Consider the following 17973-nt stretch of genomic DNA (forward strand, 5'->3'; position numbering starts at 1 on the left):
GCGCTGGAGGCACCGGAGGGGCGGCACCGGCGCGGGGGTGGCGGAGCGGGGATGCTCTCGCCGCACCACCGAGCATCCCCCGAGGAGCCGCGCCCGGGGAGCGGCGCCGGGGGCGGGCTGCGGGCAGGATGAGCATGGCGCCGGTACGGGCGGTGCTGCCGGGGTGCTCCCGAGGGGGTCCCGGTGCCGGTGGCGGTGCCGGTGCGGGGGTCCCGTCCCCGCGCTGTTCCCGTCCCCGCCGCCAGGGGGCGCTCCGGGGCTGCGCGGGCTTGCAGTGCCACTCCCGGCCGCCAGGGGGCGCGCGCTGGGAGGGGCGTAACTGGCCTTGGTGCCTTCCCCATTGCACCCTCCTATAGCCTCCACTGCACCCCAAAATTGGGCCTGATGCCCTCCCCATTGCACCCCCCTATGGCCCCCACTGCACCCCCAAATTGGCCTTGGTGCCCTCCCTATTGCACCCTCCTATAGCCCCCGTTGCACCCCAAACTGGCCCCTATTACACCCCTATGGCCCCCATTGTACCCCCAAACTGGGCCTCATTACACCGCCCAATCGTGCCCATTGCACCCGGGAATGGAGGTGTGGCTGGGCACAAGGGTATTGGGGGCACGGGGGTAACGGGGTTAACGGGAGCGGGGGGTACCGGGGCGGGGGATACCGGGGAGAGGGAATGGAGGTGTGATGGGGCAGGAGGGTATCGGGGATAACGGGGTTAACGGGAATTGGGGCAAACTGGGCCTCATTACACCGCCCAATCGTGCCCATTGCACCCCCAAAACTGGGCCTGATGCCTTCCCCATTACACAGGTGTGATGGGGCAGGAGGGTATCGGGGATAACGGGGTTAACGGGAATTGGGGGGTACCGGGGAGAGGGAATGGAGGTGTGATGGGGCAGGAGGGTATCGGGGGCACGGGGATAACGGGGTTAATGGGGAAAGGGAATGGAGTTGTGATGGGGCAGGAGGGTACCGGGGGCACGGGGATAACGGGGTTAACGGGAGCAGGGGGGCAGGGCACGGCGCCGGGCTCAGCCCCGGTGCCGGTGCCGGTGTGAGCCGCCCCGGGGCGCAGCCGTAGGCACGGGCACGTCGCTGGCGCTGTCGTCGCTGCTGTCGCTGCTGCTGTTCGCCGGGATGCAGATGTACAGCCGGCAGCTGGCCTCCACCGAGTGGCTCACCATCCAGGGCGGGCTGCTGGGCTCGGCGCTCTTCGTCTGCTCCCTCACGGCATCCCTGGGCTCAGCACGGGGGCTGCAGGGGACACGGGGCTGGGAGCAGGGCCACGGGGGTGCTGGGGGGCAGCCCCCGTAACACCCCCTACTGCCCTCCCCACTGCATCCCCAAACTGGGCCCCATTACACCCCTATGGCCCCCATTGTGCCCCAAACTGGAACCTTTTATAACCCCCTATGGCCCCCATTGTACCCCAAACTGGGCCCTTTTATAACCCCCTATGGCCCCCATTGCACTCCAAACTGGCCTTGGTGCCCTCCCCATTGCACCCCCCTATACCCCCCTATGGCCCCATTGCACCCCAAAGTGGCCCCAACACCTCCCAGGGCACGGGGAGGGTGGGCCATGAGGGCAGCAGGGTCCCGTTGTGTTCCTTAACTCCATACGCAGGCCTTCAACAACCTGGAGAACCTCATCTTTGGGAAGGGCTTCCAGGCCAAGATATTCCCTGAGAGTAAGTGTTGTGGGAGCCCAGGAGGGCAGCGGGGACACAGCGGGGTCCAGGGGTGGCACTGGTGGTCCCAGCCCTGCCCTGAGCTGTGGCAGCTCCTCTCCAGCTTTTCCTGGGGCTGGGGGCACGGGGGGCTGCAGGCATGGCCCCCCATGAGCCTGGTGTGTGTCCTGCTTCCCCACAGTCCTCACCTGCCTCTTGCTGGCCCTGTTCGCCTCTGGCCTCATCCACCGGGTCTGTGTCACCACCTGGTAGGTGCAGAGGTGACATGGGGGGTGGGAGTGACCGAGGGGACACCGAGGGGTCACGGGGGACACCGGGAGGGGGGCAGGAGGCTGGGCAGGGAGCATCAGGGGGCTGGGAGGAAGGGCAGCACGGTGGGGTCTGAGGGAGGGTGGTTGGGAAGGGCAGGAGAGGGGGATCCAAGGGGAAAATGTTTGGGAAAGGCAGGGGAGTGGGATCCAAAGGGAAAATGTGGTTTCAGGAAGGGCAGCACAGTGAGATCCAAGGGAAGGTGTTTGGGAAGGGCAGGAGAGTGGGATCCTGGGGGGAAATTGTTTGGGAAAGGCAGAAGAGGGGGATCCAGGGGGAAATTGTTGGTTTAGAGAGGGCAGGGGAGTGGGATTTGAGGGAGGGTGTCTGGGAAGGGCAGGAGAGTGGGATCCAAGGGGAAAGTGTGGGTTTAGAGAGGGCAGCACAGTGGGATCCAAGGGAGGGTGTTTGGGAAGGGCAGGAGAGTGGAATGCAAGGGGAAGTTATTGGTTTATGAAGGGCAGGAGACTGGGATCCAAGGGGAACGTGTTTGGGAACGGTGTTTGGTTTAGGAAGGGCAGGAGAGTAGGATCCAATGGAAAGTGTTGGTTTAGGAATGGCAGCACAATGGGATCCAAGGGAAAGTGTTTGGGAAGAGCAGGAGAGTGAGATCCAAGGGGAAATTGTTGGTTTAGAAAGGGCAGCACAATGGGATGCAATGGAAATTGTTTGGGAAGGGCAGCACGGTGGGATCCAAGGGGAAATTGTTGGTTTGGAAAGGGTAGGGGAGTGGGATCCAATGGAAATTGTTTGTTTGAGAAGGGCAGCACAATGGGATCCAAGGGAAAAGTGTTCAGGAAGGGCAGAAGAGTGGGATCCAAGGGGAAATTATTGCTTTATGAAGGGCAGGGGAGTGGGATCCAAGGGAGGGGTTTTGGGAAGGGCAGCACAGTGGGATCCAGCTGGAAATGTTGGTTTAGGAAGGGCAAGGGACTGGGATCCAAGGGGAAATTGTTGGTTTAGGAAGGGTAAGGGAGTGGGATCCAATGGAAATTGTTTGGGAAGGGCAGGGGAGTGGGAGCCAGGGCCAAGGTGCTGGGGTGAGCCTGGCATGTCGCTGCCCCAGCAGCTGAGCAGCCTCTTCCCTTCTTCTGCCCTCGCAGCCTCATCTTCTCCATGGTGGGTCTCTACTACATCAACAAGATCTCCTCCACTCTCTACCAGTCCACAGCGCCCGTCGCTCCCCCTGCCAAGGCTGTTGGCAAGGGCAGAAAGAGAAATTGATGTCCTGCTGCCCCTTCCTGGGGCAGCCCCCTCCCTGTGGCCGATCCGGGACTCCCCCCTGCCCAATAAAGCCATTTCTTTGTAGCTTCTTGTCCCCTGTGCCAGCTGCCAGCCCAGTTCCTGGCCCCGCTGTGTGCCAGTGTGGCTGGAAGTGGCCCCGGGGTAGGTTCTGGGTTGCCCAGGGGAGGTGAGGGTGGCCGAGGGTGGGAGATGTGCTGCTGGCATCGCGTGTGCCCAGCCCTGCAAGGCAGGAAGATCCCAGTGGAGCCAGGATTGGAGCGGGCAGGGGGCTGTGGGGGTCCAGCCCCAGCTGCTGCGCTGGCACAGCTCAGCCTGCTGCCTTTGGCAGGGCACCGCAGACCCGTCCGTGCCCTCCGCACTGCACCGGGGGGGCACCGGGGCTGCCGGGCTGGGAACGGCGCGGTTCCCGCAGCCGTGGGAGGGCGGGCGGGACTCGCTCCCACGCCGGGTCCCTGGCACCCCTCCGGCCGGACGCGGAGGAAACCAGATGCTTCCGGCGGCCGACAAAGCCCGGCGCTTCCTGCGGCACCGGGAGCGGGGCCGGACCGGGGCTCCCGGGGGGCTCCCGCTGCTGCCGCGCCCCGCCAGCAGGGGGCGCGCTCTGGCGCGGCTCCGTAGAACTACAACTCCCGGCAGCCCTGGCGCGCGGCGCCGCTCTGACGCTGTCACGGGCGGGAAGCGGCACCGGCACCGGGAGCGGGACCGAGCCAGGTGGGGCTGGGCCCGGACCCGGGTTCGGGTCCCGGTTCGGGGCCGTGTCCGGACCCGGGTTCGGGTCCCGGTTCGGGTCCGTGTCTGGCGGGTGGAGGCCCACGGGGGATTGGAGCCACTCTGCCGGGGGAGACCGGGCCCGGCGCGCGGCGCTCCGTCTCTCCCGGCTCCCTCCTCCTCCCTTCCGCGTCCCTTCTCTCCGCTGTCCCTCTCACGGCTCCCCTCCTCCCGCTGTCCCCTCAGGCCGCCATGACCAAGCTGGCGCAGTGGCTCTGCGGACTGGCCCTGCTGGGCTCGGCCTGGGCCGCGCTGGCCCTGGCCCCGCCGGGGCTGCCGGCGCCGCTCCGCCAGGCGCTGCTGCCGCTGCCCGTCTACCTGCTGGTGGCCTTCGGCTGCTTCTCCCTGGCCACCGTGGGCTACCGCCTGGCCACCTTCAACGACTGCGAGGAGGCGGCGGCCGAGCTGCAGGAGCACATCAGGGCGGCCAGGGCCGACCTGCGGCGGCGGGGGCTGCGCCTCGGGGCTCAATAAAGGCCCGGACGGTGCTGGCCGTGCTGCGTGTGACCGCGGGGCTCGGCGGGGACGGGGAGCGGGCGCTGCGGGCCCGGGGGCTGCGGCAGGGCACCCGCGGGAGTCACTCGGTTATCCCGGGCTTGGTTCTCGGGGTGTGTGCGGGTTTGGGGGTCTGTGAGGGGCAGGGTCTCTGTGAGGGTCCACTGGGAGCTCGGGGGCTGCTGGAAGGGACCCGGAGGAGTCACTTGGTTCTCCCAGGGGAATCACTTGGCTCTGGGGGGTGCAGGGAGGGTTTGGGGGTTCTGTGAAGGGCAGGGTCCCCATGCCCTGTCCACTGAGAGCCCTGCTGGAAGGCACCCCGAGGAGTCACTAATCACTTGGATCTGGAATGATTTGGTTCTCCCAGGGGAATCACTTGGCTCTGGGGGGTGCAGGGAGGGTTTGGGGGTTCTGTGAAGGGCAGGGTCCCCATGCCCTGTCCACTGAGAGCCCTGCTGGAAGGCACCCCGAGGAGTCACTAATCACTTGGATCTGGAATGATTTGGTTCTCCCGGGGGAATCACTGGGTTCTGGAATGATTTTGTTCTCCCAGGGGAATCACTGGGCTCTGGGTGATGTGAGGTGGGGGTTTGGGGGTTCTGTGAAATGGTTTGGGGTTCTGTGAAGGGCAGGGTCTCCATGGGAACCCCCCGGAGCCGCTGCTGCCCATCGCTGAGCTCTCTGGCACTGCTCTGAAGCGGATGCGGCACCGGGGCCGTGCCCCAGAGGCGTTCCCGGCTCAGAGGTGGCTCAGCCCGGCAGGTGAGGGCTGGAGGAGCCTCATCCCGTCCCGCAGGCCGAGTTCCCGGCAAGGAGGAGAGGGACTGGTGGGGTGGGGCGGGCGACACAGCCTTTAAATTGAGGTTTGGTGTGTCCCCCACCCCCACAGCACCTCCAGGGGAGCTCCCCCGACTCCTCTGCCCATCCTCACTGGGCTTCACTGGGAAGAGGGAGGGGTGGGGGGCTCTGTCGGGACCCCCATTTCTGCTCTCTGACCCCGTGTGCAGGAACCTGCTGCCCCGCACTTTGGGATTTTAATTAGCAGCTGTGTGTGCTCTGCAGAAAGGAGCAGTTGGGAGCGGGAGGGAGGACTCGGGTTAATTAGCAGGAGCAGCTAATTAGCTGTTTCCTGAGCAGCAAAGGCTGGTGGGAGCAGAGTGGGAAGCTCGATGGCACACGGGTGGTTGGGGGGGTGACATTGCCCTGGATTTGGCCACGTGGGGCCTTGGTGGGGCCAGGACCACAGCAGTGCTCTGGGGGCTACTGACAGCCTTCTGTGGGCTACTCAGGGTCACCAGGGGCTCCTCACAGCCAGCCAAGGGCTCCTCATGGGCATTCAAAGGGGCTGCTGTATCTATCCAGTGGCTACCTGTGGTCATGCAGGGGCTACTCATGACTCTGCAGGCTACTCATGGCAACCTGGCTCCCTCCTGGGGCTACCTGTGGCCCTCAGGGGCTACTGACAGCCAGTCAGGGGCTCCTTGTGGCCATTAGGGGCTACTTACACCCATCAGGGGCTACTGACAGCCAGCTAGGCGCTCCTTGTGGCCATCCAGGGGCTCCTTGTAGCCCTCAGGGGTTCCTTGTGGCCATCAGGGGCTACTGACAGCCAGCTAGGCGCTCCTTGTGGCCATCCAGGGGCTCCTTGTGGCCCTCAGGGGCTACAGACAGCCAAGCAGGGGGCTCTTTGTGTCCCTCAGGGGCTCCTTGTGGCCATCAGGGGCTACTGAGGCTACTCAGGACCATCAGGGGCTACTTGTGGTCATCTAGGAGCTACTCACAGCCATGTGTGAGCTACCCATGACCCTGTGCAGGCTACTCATGGCAATCCAGAGCCTGTACTCATGGCCTTCCAGGGGCTACTTATGGTCATCCAGGGGCTACTTATGGTCACCAGGGGCTGCTCAGGGCGATCCAGAGCCTGTGCTCAGGGCCGTGGGGAGCTCCTCCCAGCCCGTGTGGCAGCAGCTCCTCCCTGCCTGGAAGATCCGGGAGCTGGCACGAGGGGCCACGTCACCGGCGCTCCCGGCACGGGCCAGCTGGAGCGACCGGTTGGCAGCCGAGGTGTGGCAGTGGAGAAAGCTGCCCTTTCCCGAGGCTGGCAGCTCTTTCCCGAGGTTGGGGGGCTCCTCCCTGCTGGGCCAAGTCCTGGGAGCAGCCAGAGCAGGCACGGGGAGCCCCAGCTCCACAGGGCAAGACAGAGCACGCCAGGAGCTCGTCCTCCTTCCCTTGGCACCACGCTCAGCTCTGTCCCTTTGTATGGATTTTTCCAGGCTGTGTGTGAGGTGTGCACGAGCAGAAGGGGCTACTTATGGTCATCCAGGGGGTACTTGTGGTCATCCAGGGGCTGCTCAGGGCGATCCAGAGCCTGTGCTCAGGGCCGTGGGGAGCTCCTCCCAGCCCGTGTGGCAGCAGCTCCTCCCTGCCTGGAAGATCCGGGAGCTGGCACGAGGGGCCACGTCACCGGCGCTCCCGGCACGGGCCAGCTGGAGCGACCGGTTGGCAGCCGAGGTGTGGCAGTGGAGAAAGCTGCCCTTTCCCGAGGCTGGCAGCTCTTTCCCGAGGTTGGGGGGCTCCTCCCTGCTGGGCCAAGTCCTGGGAGCAGCCAGAGCAGGCACGGGGAGCCCCAGCTCCACAGGGCAAGACAGAGCACGCCAGGAGCTCGTCCTCCTTCCCTTGGCACCACGCTCAGCTCTGTCCCTTTGTATGGATTTTTCCAGGCTGTGTGTGAGGTGTGCACGAGCAGCAGAGGCACAGCACGGCTCCTGCCAGCATCCTTCATCCCAGCTCCTCACAGCCAAGTGGGGCATGAGGCTCCTCGGTCCTGGGGGGGTCCTGCATGGAGTGGGGGTCTCTAAGTCTGCAGGGTCTGCTGTGTGATTTGGCCCCTCCACTGAAGCACAGCCTGATATCTTCATTCCACATCGCTGTTAATTGGTTAATTGACAGAGCATCGATGCTTGATCCAGGCCTGCTCGATCCACGGGGGTTTAGCAAGGATTCCCATCGATCCCCAGGTCCTGCCATGGTGGCTGCTCGTCAGTTCCACAGACTTTTACCCCCACATGGTGACGGGAGGCTCCCTCAGGGTGCTCAGAGCAGCGCTGGCTTCCCTAGGCTCCCCTTGTGGGGGGAACACTGACTCCTCGGTCCTGGAGGGGGTCCTCCATGGGGTGGGGGTCTCCTTCTTCAAGTCTGTGGTGTCTGCTGTGTGATTTGGCCCCTCCACTGAAGCACAGCCTGATATCTTCATTCCACATCGCTGTTAATTGGTTAATTGACAGAGCATCGATGCTTGATCCAGGCCTGCTCGATCCACGGGGGTTTAGCAAGGATTCCCATCGATCCCCAGGTCCTGCCATGGTGGCTGCTCGTCAGTTCCACAGACTTTTACCCCCACACTGTGACAGGAGGCTCCCTCAGGGTGCTCAGAGCAGTGCTGGCTTCCCTGGGCTCCCCTTGTGGCCCCAACACCAGGGCTGATGGCTACTGAGGGTTTGCCAGAGCCCAGGGTGTGTCAGAATGAGCCCCCTCCCCAAAAAGCAGCCCCTGTTTGGCCATAAGCAGCCCCCTGGCTGGCCACAAGGAGCTCCCAAAGCAGCTGCAGGGCCAAGAGCTGTGCCATCCTCTGCAGCAGGAGGGAGGTACAAGAAGCAGGCGCTGGGAAGTCTGTGATTTATTAAAAGGCACTTGAACCCATACAAAAGTGACACGTGGACCCCTGGAAGCCACTCAAAAGCCCTGCCCCTCAAAATCCTGCTGCCAGGCAGGGCCATGGGCATGGAGAACTTTCCTCCCACCTGGAGTTTGAGGGGCTTGCAGTACCCCAAAGGATTCGCTGAGAGCTCCAGGGCCTTGGCTGAAGGACGCAGGGCTGGAGGCAGGAGGTCCTTGCTGGTGTCCCACTGGGAGTGGCCGAGGGGACAGCGGTGGGGCCAGCCCAGGCCAGAGTTGGGGTGCTCCTGAGGGCCCCCTCAGGCAGGCAGGGCGCTGTAGGGCTTGTCCTGCTCTGGCCTGTACCGCTGGAAGAGCCAGAACCGCACGAGGCTGGTGACGATCCCTGGCACGTTGGGGACCTGCAGGACAGGGGGGGACAGTGGATGTACCCCTCCCCCTGTGGTGCCAGGGGAGGCTTAATGGCCCCATCCCAGCTAATTAATGAAAATCAATAGTTATGCTGAGCCCTGTCACAGTTGGCTGGGTGACACAGGCGGTGCTGAACGGGGCCAAGCCAAGTGCTCAGCTGAGACATGAGAGGGGAATGGGGTGGGATGGAATGGGATGGGATCAGTGGGATGGGATGGGATTCATAGGATGGGATGGGATTGATGGGATGGGATGGGATGAAGTGGGATCGATGGGATGGGGTGGGATGGGATTCAGAGGATGGGATGGGATCAGTGGGATGGGATGGGATTCATAGGATGGGATGGGATGGGATGGGATGGGATGGGATGGGATGGGATGGGATGGGATGGGATGGGATGGGAGGGGAGGGAGGTGGGATCAATGGGATGGGATGGGGTGGGATGGGGTTCATAGGATGGGATGGGATCAGTGGGATGGGATGGGATGGGATGGGATGGATAGGATGGGATGGGATCGGATTCATAGGATGGGATGGGATCAATGGGATGGGATGGGATCAGTGGGATGGCATGGCAGTGGGGTGGGGATGGTGAAGGACAGGATGGGATGGAAATGGGGTAGGGATGGGGATAGGATAGGATGGCAATGGGGTGGGGATGGCGATAGAATAGGATGGGATCGGGGCGGAATGGGGATGGAGTGGGGTGAGATGGGAATGGGATGGGGTAAGATGATGCAGGAGGGAGACAGAACAGAATGGGATGAGATGGAGAAGGGTGGAATGCAGGTGAAGCAGGCCAGGGTGGGGTGGGATGCAATGGAGTAGGATGGGTTGGGACATGATGAGATGGGCTAGGATGGGATGGCACCCCTCAGCATCCCACCACCCCAACCCACTGTGATGTAGGGATCGTGGAGCTGCAGGCCATAGAGTGTCCAGCTGCTGGAGGCCACAAGGGTGGTGACAGTCAGGGGGAAGGACAGGCAGCGCGTCGACTTGCTCCGGACAACCTTGGCCTGCAGGAGCAAACGTCAGGCAGGGCCCGGGCTGGCGAGCCCCAGCCCTGCCAAGCCCCACACACCAGGTCAGCCAGCGGTGAGAGGTACATGCTGATGGTGAAGACACTGCAGAAGAGCCCCAGGTGTGTCAGGCGTGCCCCCGTGTCAACCAGGATGGTGAAGTAGCCACAGCCAGTGACCACCACAGCCAGGAGCAGCAGGACCTGCAGCAGCACGGGGCGCTGGGAGGGACAGCAGGGGGACGTCAAGGTGAGGGTCCCCCATCCTCCCCATGGCCCCAGGCCCCTGCCCCACCTTGGCAGGGCTGTAGTAGAGGTACACCAGGATGTAGAGGGTCTGCAGAGCCGCCCCGATGGCGTTGACGGTGATCACTGTCCCGTCCCCCTTCAGGCAGCCATAGCCCAGCCAGCTCAGGTTGCTGCAGGGATATGGCACAGGCACTTGGCTGCAGCCTGGGGGAGCCCCCCTGCCCCTCAAATCTGTATGATCCCCCCCTCCCCAGGATCCAACCCTGCTGTACTTGGCGTCGGTGGTGAGGAAGGGCAGGAACTGGATGTTCTCCACACTCTTGGTCGCCAACATCTGGCGCAGGTCAGACCTGGGGAGGGCGGAGGGCAGCACTCCTGGGTGCCCAGCAGTGCTGGGAGTGGGGACTCCAGTCTCTGCAGCCAGCAGGCCCTGCACCCCCTGCTCCCCTCCCCCTGCACCCCAAAACAGGACTCACACCACCCCCAGTCCCTCTGCACCAGCCATCCATGGGCCACTGCACCCCCAAACTGGGCCTGGTGCCCTCCCCATTACACCCCCCTATAGCCCTCACTGCACCCCCAAACGTTCCCTATTTTACCCCCAAATGTCCCTCCACGGCCTCCACTGCAGCCCCCCAAAATGCCTCTGGTCCCCCCACTATTGCACCCCCAACCCTCCCACCAGGCCCCACAATGCACCCCAAAACCAGCCATGGGGTCCTGATCACACCCTCATCCCCCAAGGGCCCCCTGCACCCCAAAACCAAGCCCTGGGGTCCTCATTGCACCCTCATCCCCTATGGGCCCCCTGCACCCCAAAACCAGTCCTGGGGTCCTGATCACACCCCCATCCCCTATGGGCACCCTGTACCCACAAACCCCTCCCCAAGGCCTCCACTGCACCCCAAATCCAGCCCTGGGGTCCTGATCACACCCTCATCCCCCAAAGCCCCCCCTGCACCCCAAATCCAGCCCTGGGGTCCCCCCCTTCCCCCGGCCCTCGGTGCCCCCCGAGCTGGCCCCGTCCGTTCCGCAGCGCCCCCGCCCCGCCCGGGGCCGCCGCCGGTCGCTCACAGGCCGGTGGCGAACATGGCGAGCGTGGCGGCCAGGCAGAGCCCGGCGAGCACCGACAGGGCCATGCCGGACAGCGGGAGCTGCCCGCGGCCGAGCCGAGCCGAGCCGAGCCGAGCCGAGCGGGGCGGCACGCACTACCGGGGAGGGGCGGCGGGGATCCGGCTGCCAGCGGGGGGAGCGGCGCCCGCCGCACCGGGGGAACCGGCAGGGCACCGGCAGGGCACCGGGGTGGCGGGTATTGAGCGCCCCACTGCAGATTTGGGGGTGCCGCGTGAACCCCGGGGTGCAGATTGCACAGCACGGCGGTGTCACACCCCTGTGACAGCAATTCCCCTGTGACCCCACTGTCCCACGGTGACCCCACACATCCTGGGGGTGTCACACATCGCTGTGAGAACAATTCCCCTAGGATCCACATTTCCCTGTGACCCCACTGTCCCAGGGTGTCCCCACACATCCCGAGGGTCACACAGCGCCGTGACAACAATTTCCCTGGGATCCACATTTCCCTGTGACCCCACTGTCCTAGGGTGTCCCCCACACATCCCAAGGGAATTCCTCTGGGATCCACATTTCCCCTGTGACCCCACTGTCCTAGGGTGTCCCCCACACATCCCAAGGGTCGCTCATCTCTGTCACAATTCCCCAGGATCCTGCAGCCATGGGATCCACATTCCCCTGTGACCCCACTGTCCTAGGGTGTCCCCCACACATCCCAAGGGTCGCTCATCTCTGTCACAATTCCCCAGGATCCTGCAGCCATGGGATCCACATTCCCCTATGACCCCTCTGTCCCACAGTGTCCCCACACATTCTGGGGTGGTCACTGATCCCTGTGACAATGATTCCCCTGGGATCCACATTTCCCGGTGACCCCACTGTCCCAGGGTGTCCCCGCACATCCCGAGGGTCACACATCCATGTGACAATAATTCCCCTGTGACCCCACTGTCCCAGGGTGTCCCCACACATCCTGGGGGTGTCACTCATCCCTGTGACCCCTCTCCGTGACCCTCCATCTCTAGGGTCCCCCACATTCGGGTGTCAAGCATCCCTCTGTGCCCCAAAATCTCACCTCTCCAGGACCCTCGCTCCCTGCAGTTCCCAATTCCAGGGCCCCAACCCCTGTGATCCCAGCTCCCTGCACCCACAGCGTCTCCCCCTCAGGGGTCCCACATCCCCGGGCTCACCCCGCGGGGGTCCCTGGGGTGCAGCCAGGCTGTGTCCCCTGCCCAGCCCCCTCCTCACCAGCGGTGGGATTTACCAGAGCCACCGCACGGGGTCTGCCACATTCCAGCGGGGTTTGCGCTGCCCCCCACCTGGAAGCTCCCTCCCCTCAGGGCAGGCCTTTGTGTCACCAGATAAAGCCGGGGACAGTGCCAGCCACTGTGGCACTTTGCCACTTAACAGCCCCGTGCAAACACCAGCCAATTAATTAATTAACCAGCCCAACCCCCCACAGGGGCCAGGAGAGCCTTGGCCCAGGGGGGTGGGGGAGGTCTCAGGAGCTCCGCGTGGTTTTGGTTATTTATTCCTGACAATGGTATAAAAAAGTCCCGTATTAGAAAGCTGTACAAAGGGGGTGCTGGGGGTCCCTCCGGCACCCGGCGGAGGGGAGGGATGGGGAAGGGCCAGGGGATGGAGGAAGGACGGGGTAGGGGTGCAGCGCAGTGAGGAGTGGGATGATCTCTGAGCCCCGCTCCCCTGGCTGCGGGGCGGCTCCAGCCTGTCTGTGCTCCCAGGCCACTGACGCTGGGGGGTAAGTGGCCCCTGCAGCGCTGTCACCTGGCCACCCCCACGTCCCCGCCTGCAGGACACATTCCAGTTCCAGCCCACCCCGAGGGTGGTGGGCGAGCTCAGCTGCGGGGCAGGGGTGCCAGCCCCCTGCCCCTCTCCAGTCCGGGGCACCTCAGCCCCTCCAGCTCCAGGCTCCCGCTCGGCCTCTGGCTGCCAGGAGCACCCTGGAAGGGCCAGGGCAGCCTGAAGGCTCCAGCTGCTGCGATGGCTTTGGGCCCTCCAGCCCCATAATACTGACAAATCCTTTCCTGGCCCAGCTGTGCACGGGGCAGGGCACCCGGGGCAGATGTGCGGGGACCACGGGGGCCCCCAATGGCCACAGCCTCGGTGGGTCCGGGCACGAGGGCCGGCTCAGAGCCCCTGCGGCAGCAGGAGGGGCAGGAGGAGGCTGATGAAGGTGAAGGGGCGGCTGCTGCTGCGCATGGCCGAGTTCTGCCCCACGCTCCTCAGCACGTGTGCGGCCGCGTCGTCTGCGGGGGCAAAGAGAGGAGCCATCAGCAAGCAGCAACCCCAGAAGAGAAACCGTACCCCAAACCAGCAGCACATCACCCCTGCAGAGGGCTGCCACCAGATTTGGTAGTTCAGCCACTTCCAGAGCCCCCAGGAGGGGCAGGTGAGCCCCAACGCCCCCCACAAACCCATGGGTGGCTGTGTTCAGGCCAGTGCCCCCCACCTGCCTCCCCCCCTGCTCAGCCCGGTGCCCCCAAGAACACCCTGCCACGCCAGAAAGGGAATCTGGCCCAGCCCCACCCCACAGCCCCCAACACACCTGCCTGGATCCTCCCCTTCTGCGTCGAGGCCGGGGCAGGCGGCGCCGGAGCTGCGGAGCAAACGGGGGGGTCACGGAGGGTAGGGCAGCACCCCAACCTCCCCAAAATCCCAAAATCCCGCCTCACTGTGGGCTGTCTGCCCCCTCCCTGCCCCCACCAACACCTTCCTGGCCAGGCTGCGCGTGCCCACACCCCGGGCTGGCCAGGGGCCACGGCCAGGCCGTGACTCAGCGCGGCCAAGGCCACGCTGGGAAGGAGGGGACGCGGGGGGGGGCCCCGAGGGGGTGGTGATACTCACTGCCTTTGCCTGTCACCGTCACCTTCAGCTTCAGGCAGGCTTCGCCGTGGTGGTGGATGGGTTTGGCTGGGAAGGGAGAGGCAGGTTAGGAAGGGATGGGGGCAGCCCGATGGGGAATCCCTGCAGCAGCTGGGAGCCCCCCCCGCAGCCCCCCAGCACTCACAGATGTAGTAGTAGCTGTGTCCCTCCCTGAACTCCTTGCCCAGCGTGAAGGGAGTGAAGCGCTGGAACTTCTCCGAGAACTTCTCGGGGCCGTGCAGGGCGCTGGGCTTGTCGCATTCCCAGCGGATCTGCTCCTTGGAGCGCGGCTTGCAGGCCTGGTACTCCTCCAGCTCCACCAGGTAGAGCGTGTAGCGCTCCATGGCCCGGGGGTCCACGCTGCCCTCCTCGTAGTGGGGGCAGATAATGTCCAGGTAGTCATTGAGACGAACCTCCACCGTGTAGTCACTCCACAGAAACCTGTGCCAGGAGGGTGGGCAAGGGGGTCAGGTCTGGGTTAGGGGCTTTATTGCACCCCCAAATCCCCCGTACCCAGGGGGGCCAGCACCTCGGCCACACCAGCGCTGCCTGGGGGCACCCTTGGGTGCACCCTCCCCTGTGCTGTCTTGCAACACCTGGAATAGCTTTGAAAAGGAAGCCCCCCCTTCACTCCCCCTCCGGGCGGTGAGTGGTGAGCGCACCCCAGTTCCCAGCGCTCCCCAAGAGCCGGGGAGCAGGGAGGGGAGCCGCTGGGACGCGCAGCCTGCCCGCACCCTGCCCGGCCCAGCGCTGCCGGAGCGGGAGGCGTCGCGGCTCTCGCCGTGGGGCAGCCAGCCCGGCTCCGGCTGCGCCCCACACCCCAGCCGGGGGGGGCACGCCGGGGTCCCCACCTCGCCGGCTGTGGTGGCCTCGAGAGGGCACAGCCACCCCAAAAAACCTGCGGGGGTTGGCACAGAGGACATGGCCCTACACCCGTGGGGGGCACGGCCTGGGCAGGGGGGAGAACTCCCAGAACCTGGGGAGGGAGCGGCTCAGCCCAGGCAAGGAGGGGAAGCCCAAAATCTCCCCAGGGCTGCCCGAGTGTGGGGCACCCCCACAGCCTGGGAGTGTGGGGGGCTCCCCGAAAGCCAAGGGGGACGGTCCTAGAGCCTGAGAGAGCTCACGCACCTCTACAAGTAGGGCGAGTCACGGCCGGGGGGGGACCCCCAGAACCTGCTTGAGATGGGGTCACCCCGCAGCCCCGGCGGCCGGTGAGCTGGGGGGGCCCCGATCCAGGTCTAACCCCCCCCGCACATCCTGCCCCGTGTTTGTCAACACGGTCCCCGGGGCCGGCGCCGGGGCTGGCGCCGCGCCCCCCCCGCGGGAAGGAAGCGGCCCCTTCGCACGGCCCTGGGAACGGAAAGGCCCCCCCGGGCGCACCTGGAGCGGCCCCGCCGCCCCCCGCACGGCCCCGCACCGGCCCCGCCGCCGCCCCGCCCCCGCCGCCGCCCCGCGCTCGCACAACAACACACGGCACCGGGCGGGGGGGGACCCCGCACGCGCGGCACACCCCCACCGGTATCGGGCAGGGGGGCGGGAGCCTCCCCCACACCGAGAGCAGCACCGGCGGGGACGGGGCACCGGGACCGGCAGCGGGCGGGGGGGCGCGCACCTTCCCCACCGAGACCGGCGGTAACCGCGACACGAACACACCCCCGCCAGCACCGGACCGGGACACGAACACACCCCCACCCCCGCCAGGACCGGGCCGAGGGACACAAACCCCCGCCTCCCCCACCGGGAAGGGGGCACAGTCCCCACAGAACACCACGCTCCAGGTGCGCCCCAACTTCACACACACACACACCCCATCCCCTCACACGGGACCGACACAGAGCAGGGCCACCCCCCAAAATGTGACCCACACCGGGCAGGGACTCTGCACATACACTGGGGGCTGTGGGTGCAGGATGGAGCTGTGGGTGCAGGATGGGGCTGTGGGTGCAGGATGGGGGGATATGGGTGCAGGATGGGGCTGTGGGTGCATGATGGGGGACATGGGTGCAGGAGGGAGAGCTGTAGGTGTAGGATAGGAGCTATGGGTGCACACTGGGGTCTGTGGGTGCAGGACGGGGGGCTGTGAGTGCAGGATAGGCCTGGGGGTGCACACTGGGAGGCTGTAGGTGCAGGATGGGGATCTTTAGGTGCAGAACAGGGGTCTGTAGGTGCTGAACAGGGGTCTGTAGGAGCAGGATGGGGGTCTGTAGGTGCAGGATGGGGGGCTGCAGGTACACCATGGGGATCTTTAGGTGCAGAACAGGGGTCTGTAGGTATAAAATGGGGGTCTGTAGGTGCAGGATGGGGGTCTGTAGGAGCAGGGTGGGGGTCTGTAGGTATAAAATGGGGGTCTGTAGGTACACCATGGGGGTCTGTAGGTGCAGCACAGGGGCCTGCAGGCACAGAGCCGGGGTGGGCACAGCGGGCATGCTGCCACTGGCTGGCAGGAGCGCGGTGCCTCGCTGTCGGCTCCCATTTGCTCTGACATGGATCCATCCGTGTCCCGGCCGGCGCGCGACGCTTCGCCGCGTGTTGTGAAGCGATAACTCAGCCGCATTTGCAAAACAACTTTCCTCTTGTTTATTCCATAATGATCCATTGATTGTGGGTAATGTTGCATGCCCTGTGCCGCAGCGGGCGCGGAGAGCTCCCCTGGCACGCGGCAGGGGCTCCGGCAGGCGCCGGCGCGGCAACCTGAGAGCGGCCGGGGCTCCCTCAGCCTGCGAGGCCAGGCCGTGGGGCTGTGCCCCACATCCCCCCACATCCCAGCCTCTCTCGCCACCCCCTCGCTCCCAGGGAGGCTGCTTCGCTCTCATCCTCCCTGCTTGTGGCCAGGCCTGACATCATCCATAATGACAGTGCCAGGCCTCTGCTGCCGGGATGCCGGCGCTGCCGCGGCTTGCACAGGGGAGCACTCCTGGGAACACGGCTGGGATCTCACGTGCAGGCCACGGGGATGGGTGCAGCAGCGATCCCATGGTGCTGGCGTCGCCCTGGTACTGCCCCCTCCACGTCAGGGACAGGCTGTGCCTGGGGAAAGCAAGGCAGGCAGCACTGACGGGGTAGGGCTGGGCAGCCCTGGTGGTTGAGCCTCGTGCTGGGCTGGCCAGGGCCATAATGAGCCTCCTGGGGCATCATGCTGGATCCATCCTGTGCTGCTGGGATGTGGCACCCAACCCTGTTGGCCAAGGGGCTCCCCTGTCTCATGTGCCACGGCCCCAGCCCTGGAGCAGGGCCACCAGGTCACAGGGAAGGGGCTGGGAGTGAGGCCACGCGGGCACACCGAGACCCAGTGCCACCGCCAGAGCACTGGTGGAGGAGCAGGAGTGGAAAGGCAAGCCCATGTCCCCTGCTGGGGGACAGTCTGAGGCAAAAACTGGGGCTGGAGGTGCCCCATTACCTCCCTTGGGACACAACGTTGGGGCACAAGGTGGGCAGAACCCTGGGTAGGGTGGGTGCCCACCTGCAGTGGCACCAGCAGTGCCAGTGGTGGTGCGCACATGGTGCACACGGTCACGGCCACGGCACCTGGAGCAGGTGACAATGGGCTGGGTTTGGTGCTGCGATGGAGGGACAAAGGTGAAGCCGTCTCAGGCTGTAAACATCGCTGCTGCTCCGTGTGGGGCAGGGAGGCTTGGCCAGAGGCCGCCGAACTCGTGACAGTGTTTGTGGTTTGCTGGCTGGGGACACCCGGGAGTGCCCCGGCCCCTGGCTGGGCTGACGTCACCCCTGCAAGGCTGGGGGAGGAAGAGGAGCCGTCCAGTTTGTGGCCGGGAGCGAAGGCCGCGGTGACGCAGTGCCAGCTGCGTGCAGCCTGGCAGGTAGGCATGGCAGGTAGGCATGGCCTGATGCCAGCCTGGTGGGGGCAGAGCCGCAGCCCCAGGGCTGTCCAGCTGTGCCAGGACCTCGTGGCTTTGGCCAGAGAGCCCTGACTGGGCAGGGGAGCTGCCCCGAGGTGAGAAGAGCCTCGTGCCACACAGCTGCTCCTGGCACACATCTGGATCTGCTGCCAAGGCCGTGAAACCCCAAAGTACCCAAGGGGCACCCCAACCTCAGCACTGGGGCCCAACAATGGCCCCCCACTTGACTTGGGGCAGCTGGGCTTGGGAATGCCCTCGACCAGCACCCCAGAAGACCCCTGGTGGGTCTGGGCTGTCC

General features: G+C 65.3%; 4 protein-coding genes across 5 annotated transcripts; 2 read left to right on the forward strand and 2 right to left on the reverse strand.

The window, feature by feature from the left end:
• Positions 1-134: 134 nt before the first annotated feature.
• KRTCAP2 (keratinocyte associated protein 2) lies at positions 135-3304 on the forward strand. Its single transcript, XM_039702114.1, has 5 exons — positions 135-143; positions 1003-1227; positions 1624-1687; positions 1869-1935; positions 3100-3304. Exons 1-5 carry the CDS (start codon positions 135-137, stop codon positions 3218-3220), a joined length of 486 nt encoding a protein of 161 aa, XP_039558048.1. The 3' UTR covers positions 3221-3304.
• A 495-nt stretch (positions 3305-3799) lies between these two features.
• Positions 3800-4502, forward strand: DPM3 (dolichyl-phosphate mannosyltransferase subunit 3, regulatory). Its single transcript, XM_039702284.1, has 2 exons — positions 3800-3952; positions 4196-4502. Exon 2 carries the CDS (start codon positions 4202-4204, stop codon positions 4481-4483), a length of 282 nt encoding a protein of 93 aa, XP_039558218.1. The 5' UTR covers positions 3800-3952; positions 4196-4201; the 3' UTR covers positions 4484-4502.
• A 3835-nt stretch (positions 4503-8337) lies between these two features.
• On the reverse strand, positions 8338-11057 carry SLC50A1 (solute carrier family 50 member 1). Of its 2 annotated transcripts, none has more exons than XM_039702280.1 (6): positions 10936-11057; positions 10134-10211; positions 9908-10031; positions 9676-9816; positions 9491-9610; positions 8338-8580 (listed from the first exon to the last, which is right to left on the reverse strand). In XM_039702280.1, exons 1-6 carry the CDS (start codon positions 10998-11000, stop codon positions 8479-8481), a joined length of 630 nt encoding a protein of 209 aa, XP_039558214.1. In that variant the 5' UTR covers positions 11001-11057; the 3' UTR covers positions 8338-8478. The 2 variants fall into 2 exon arrangements, with proteins under 2 accessions (XP_039558214.1, XP_039558213.1); XM_039702279.1 differs by having other exon boundaries at positions 9676-9834.
• A 1393-nt stretch (positions 11058-12450) lies between these two features.
• On the reverse strand, positions 12451-14281 carry EFNA1 (ephrin A1). Its single transcript, XM_039702282.1, has 4 exons — positions 13964-14281; positions 13801-13866; positions 13502-13552; positions 12451-13202 (listed from the first exon to the last, which is right to left on the reverse strand). The coding sequence occupies exons 1-4, from the start codon at positions 14160-14162 to the stop codon at positions 13084-13086; spliced, it is 435 nt and encodes a 144-aa protein (XP_039558216.1). The 5' UTR covers positions 14163-14281; the 3' UTR covers positions 12451-13083.
• Positions 14282-17973: the final 3692 nt, after the last annotated feature.

Source organism: Passer montanus, unplaced genomic scaffold, assembly GCF_014805655.1.
Source record: "Passer montanus isolate IOZ18808 unplaced genomic scaffold, ASM1480565v1 scaffold154, whole genome shotgun sequence".
In the NCBI taxonomy this organism is placed as follows: Eukaryota; Metazoa; Chordata; class Aves; order Passeriformes; family Passeridae; genus Passer; species Passer montanus.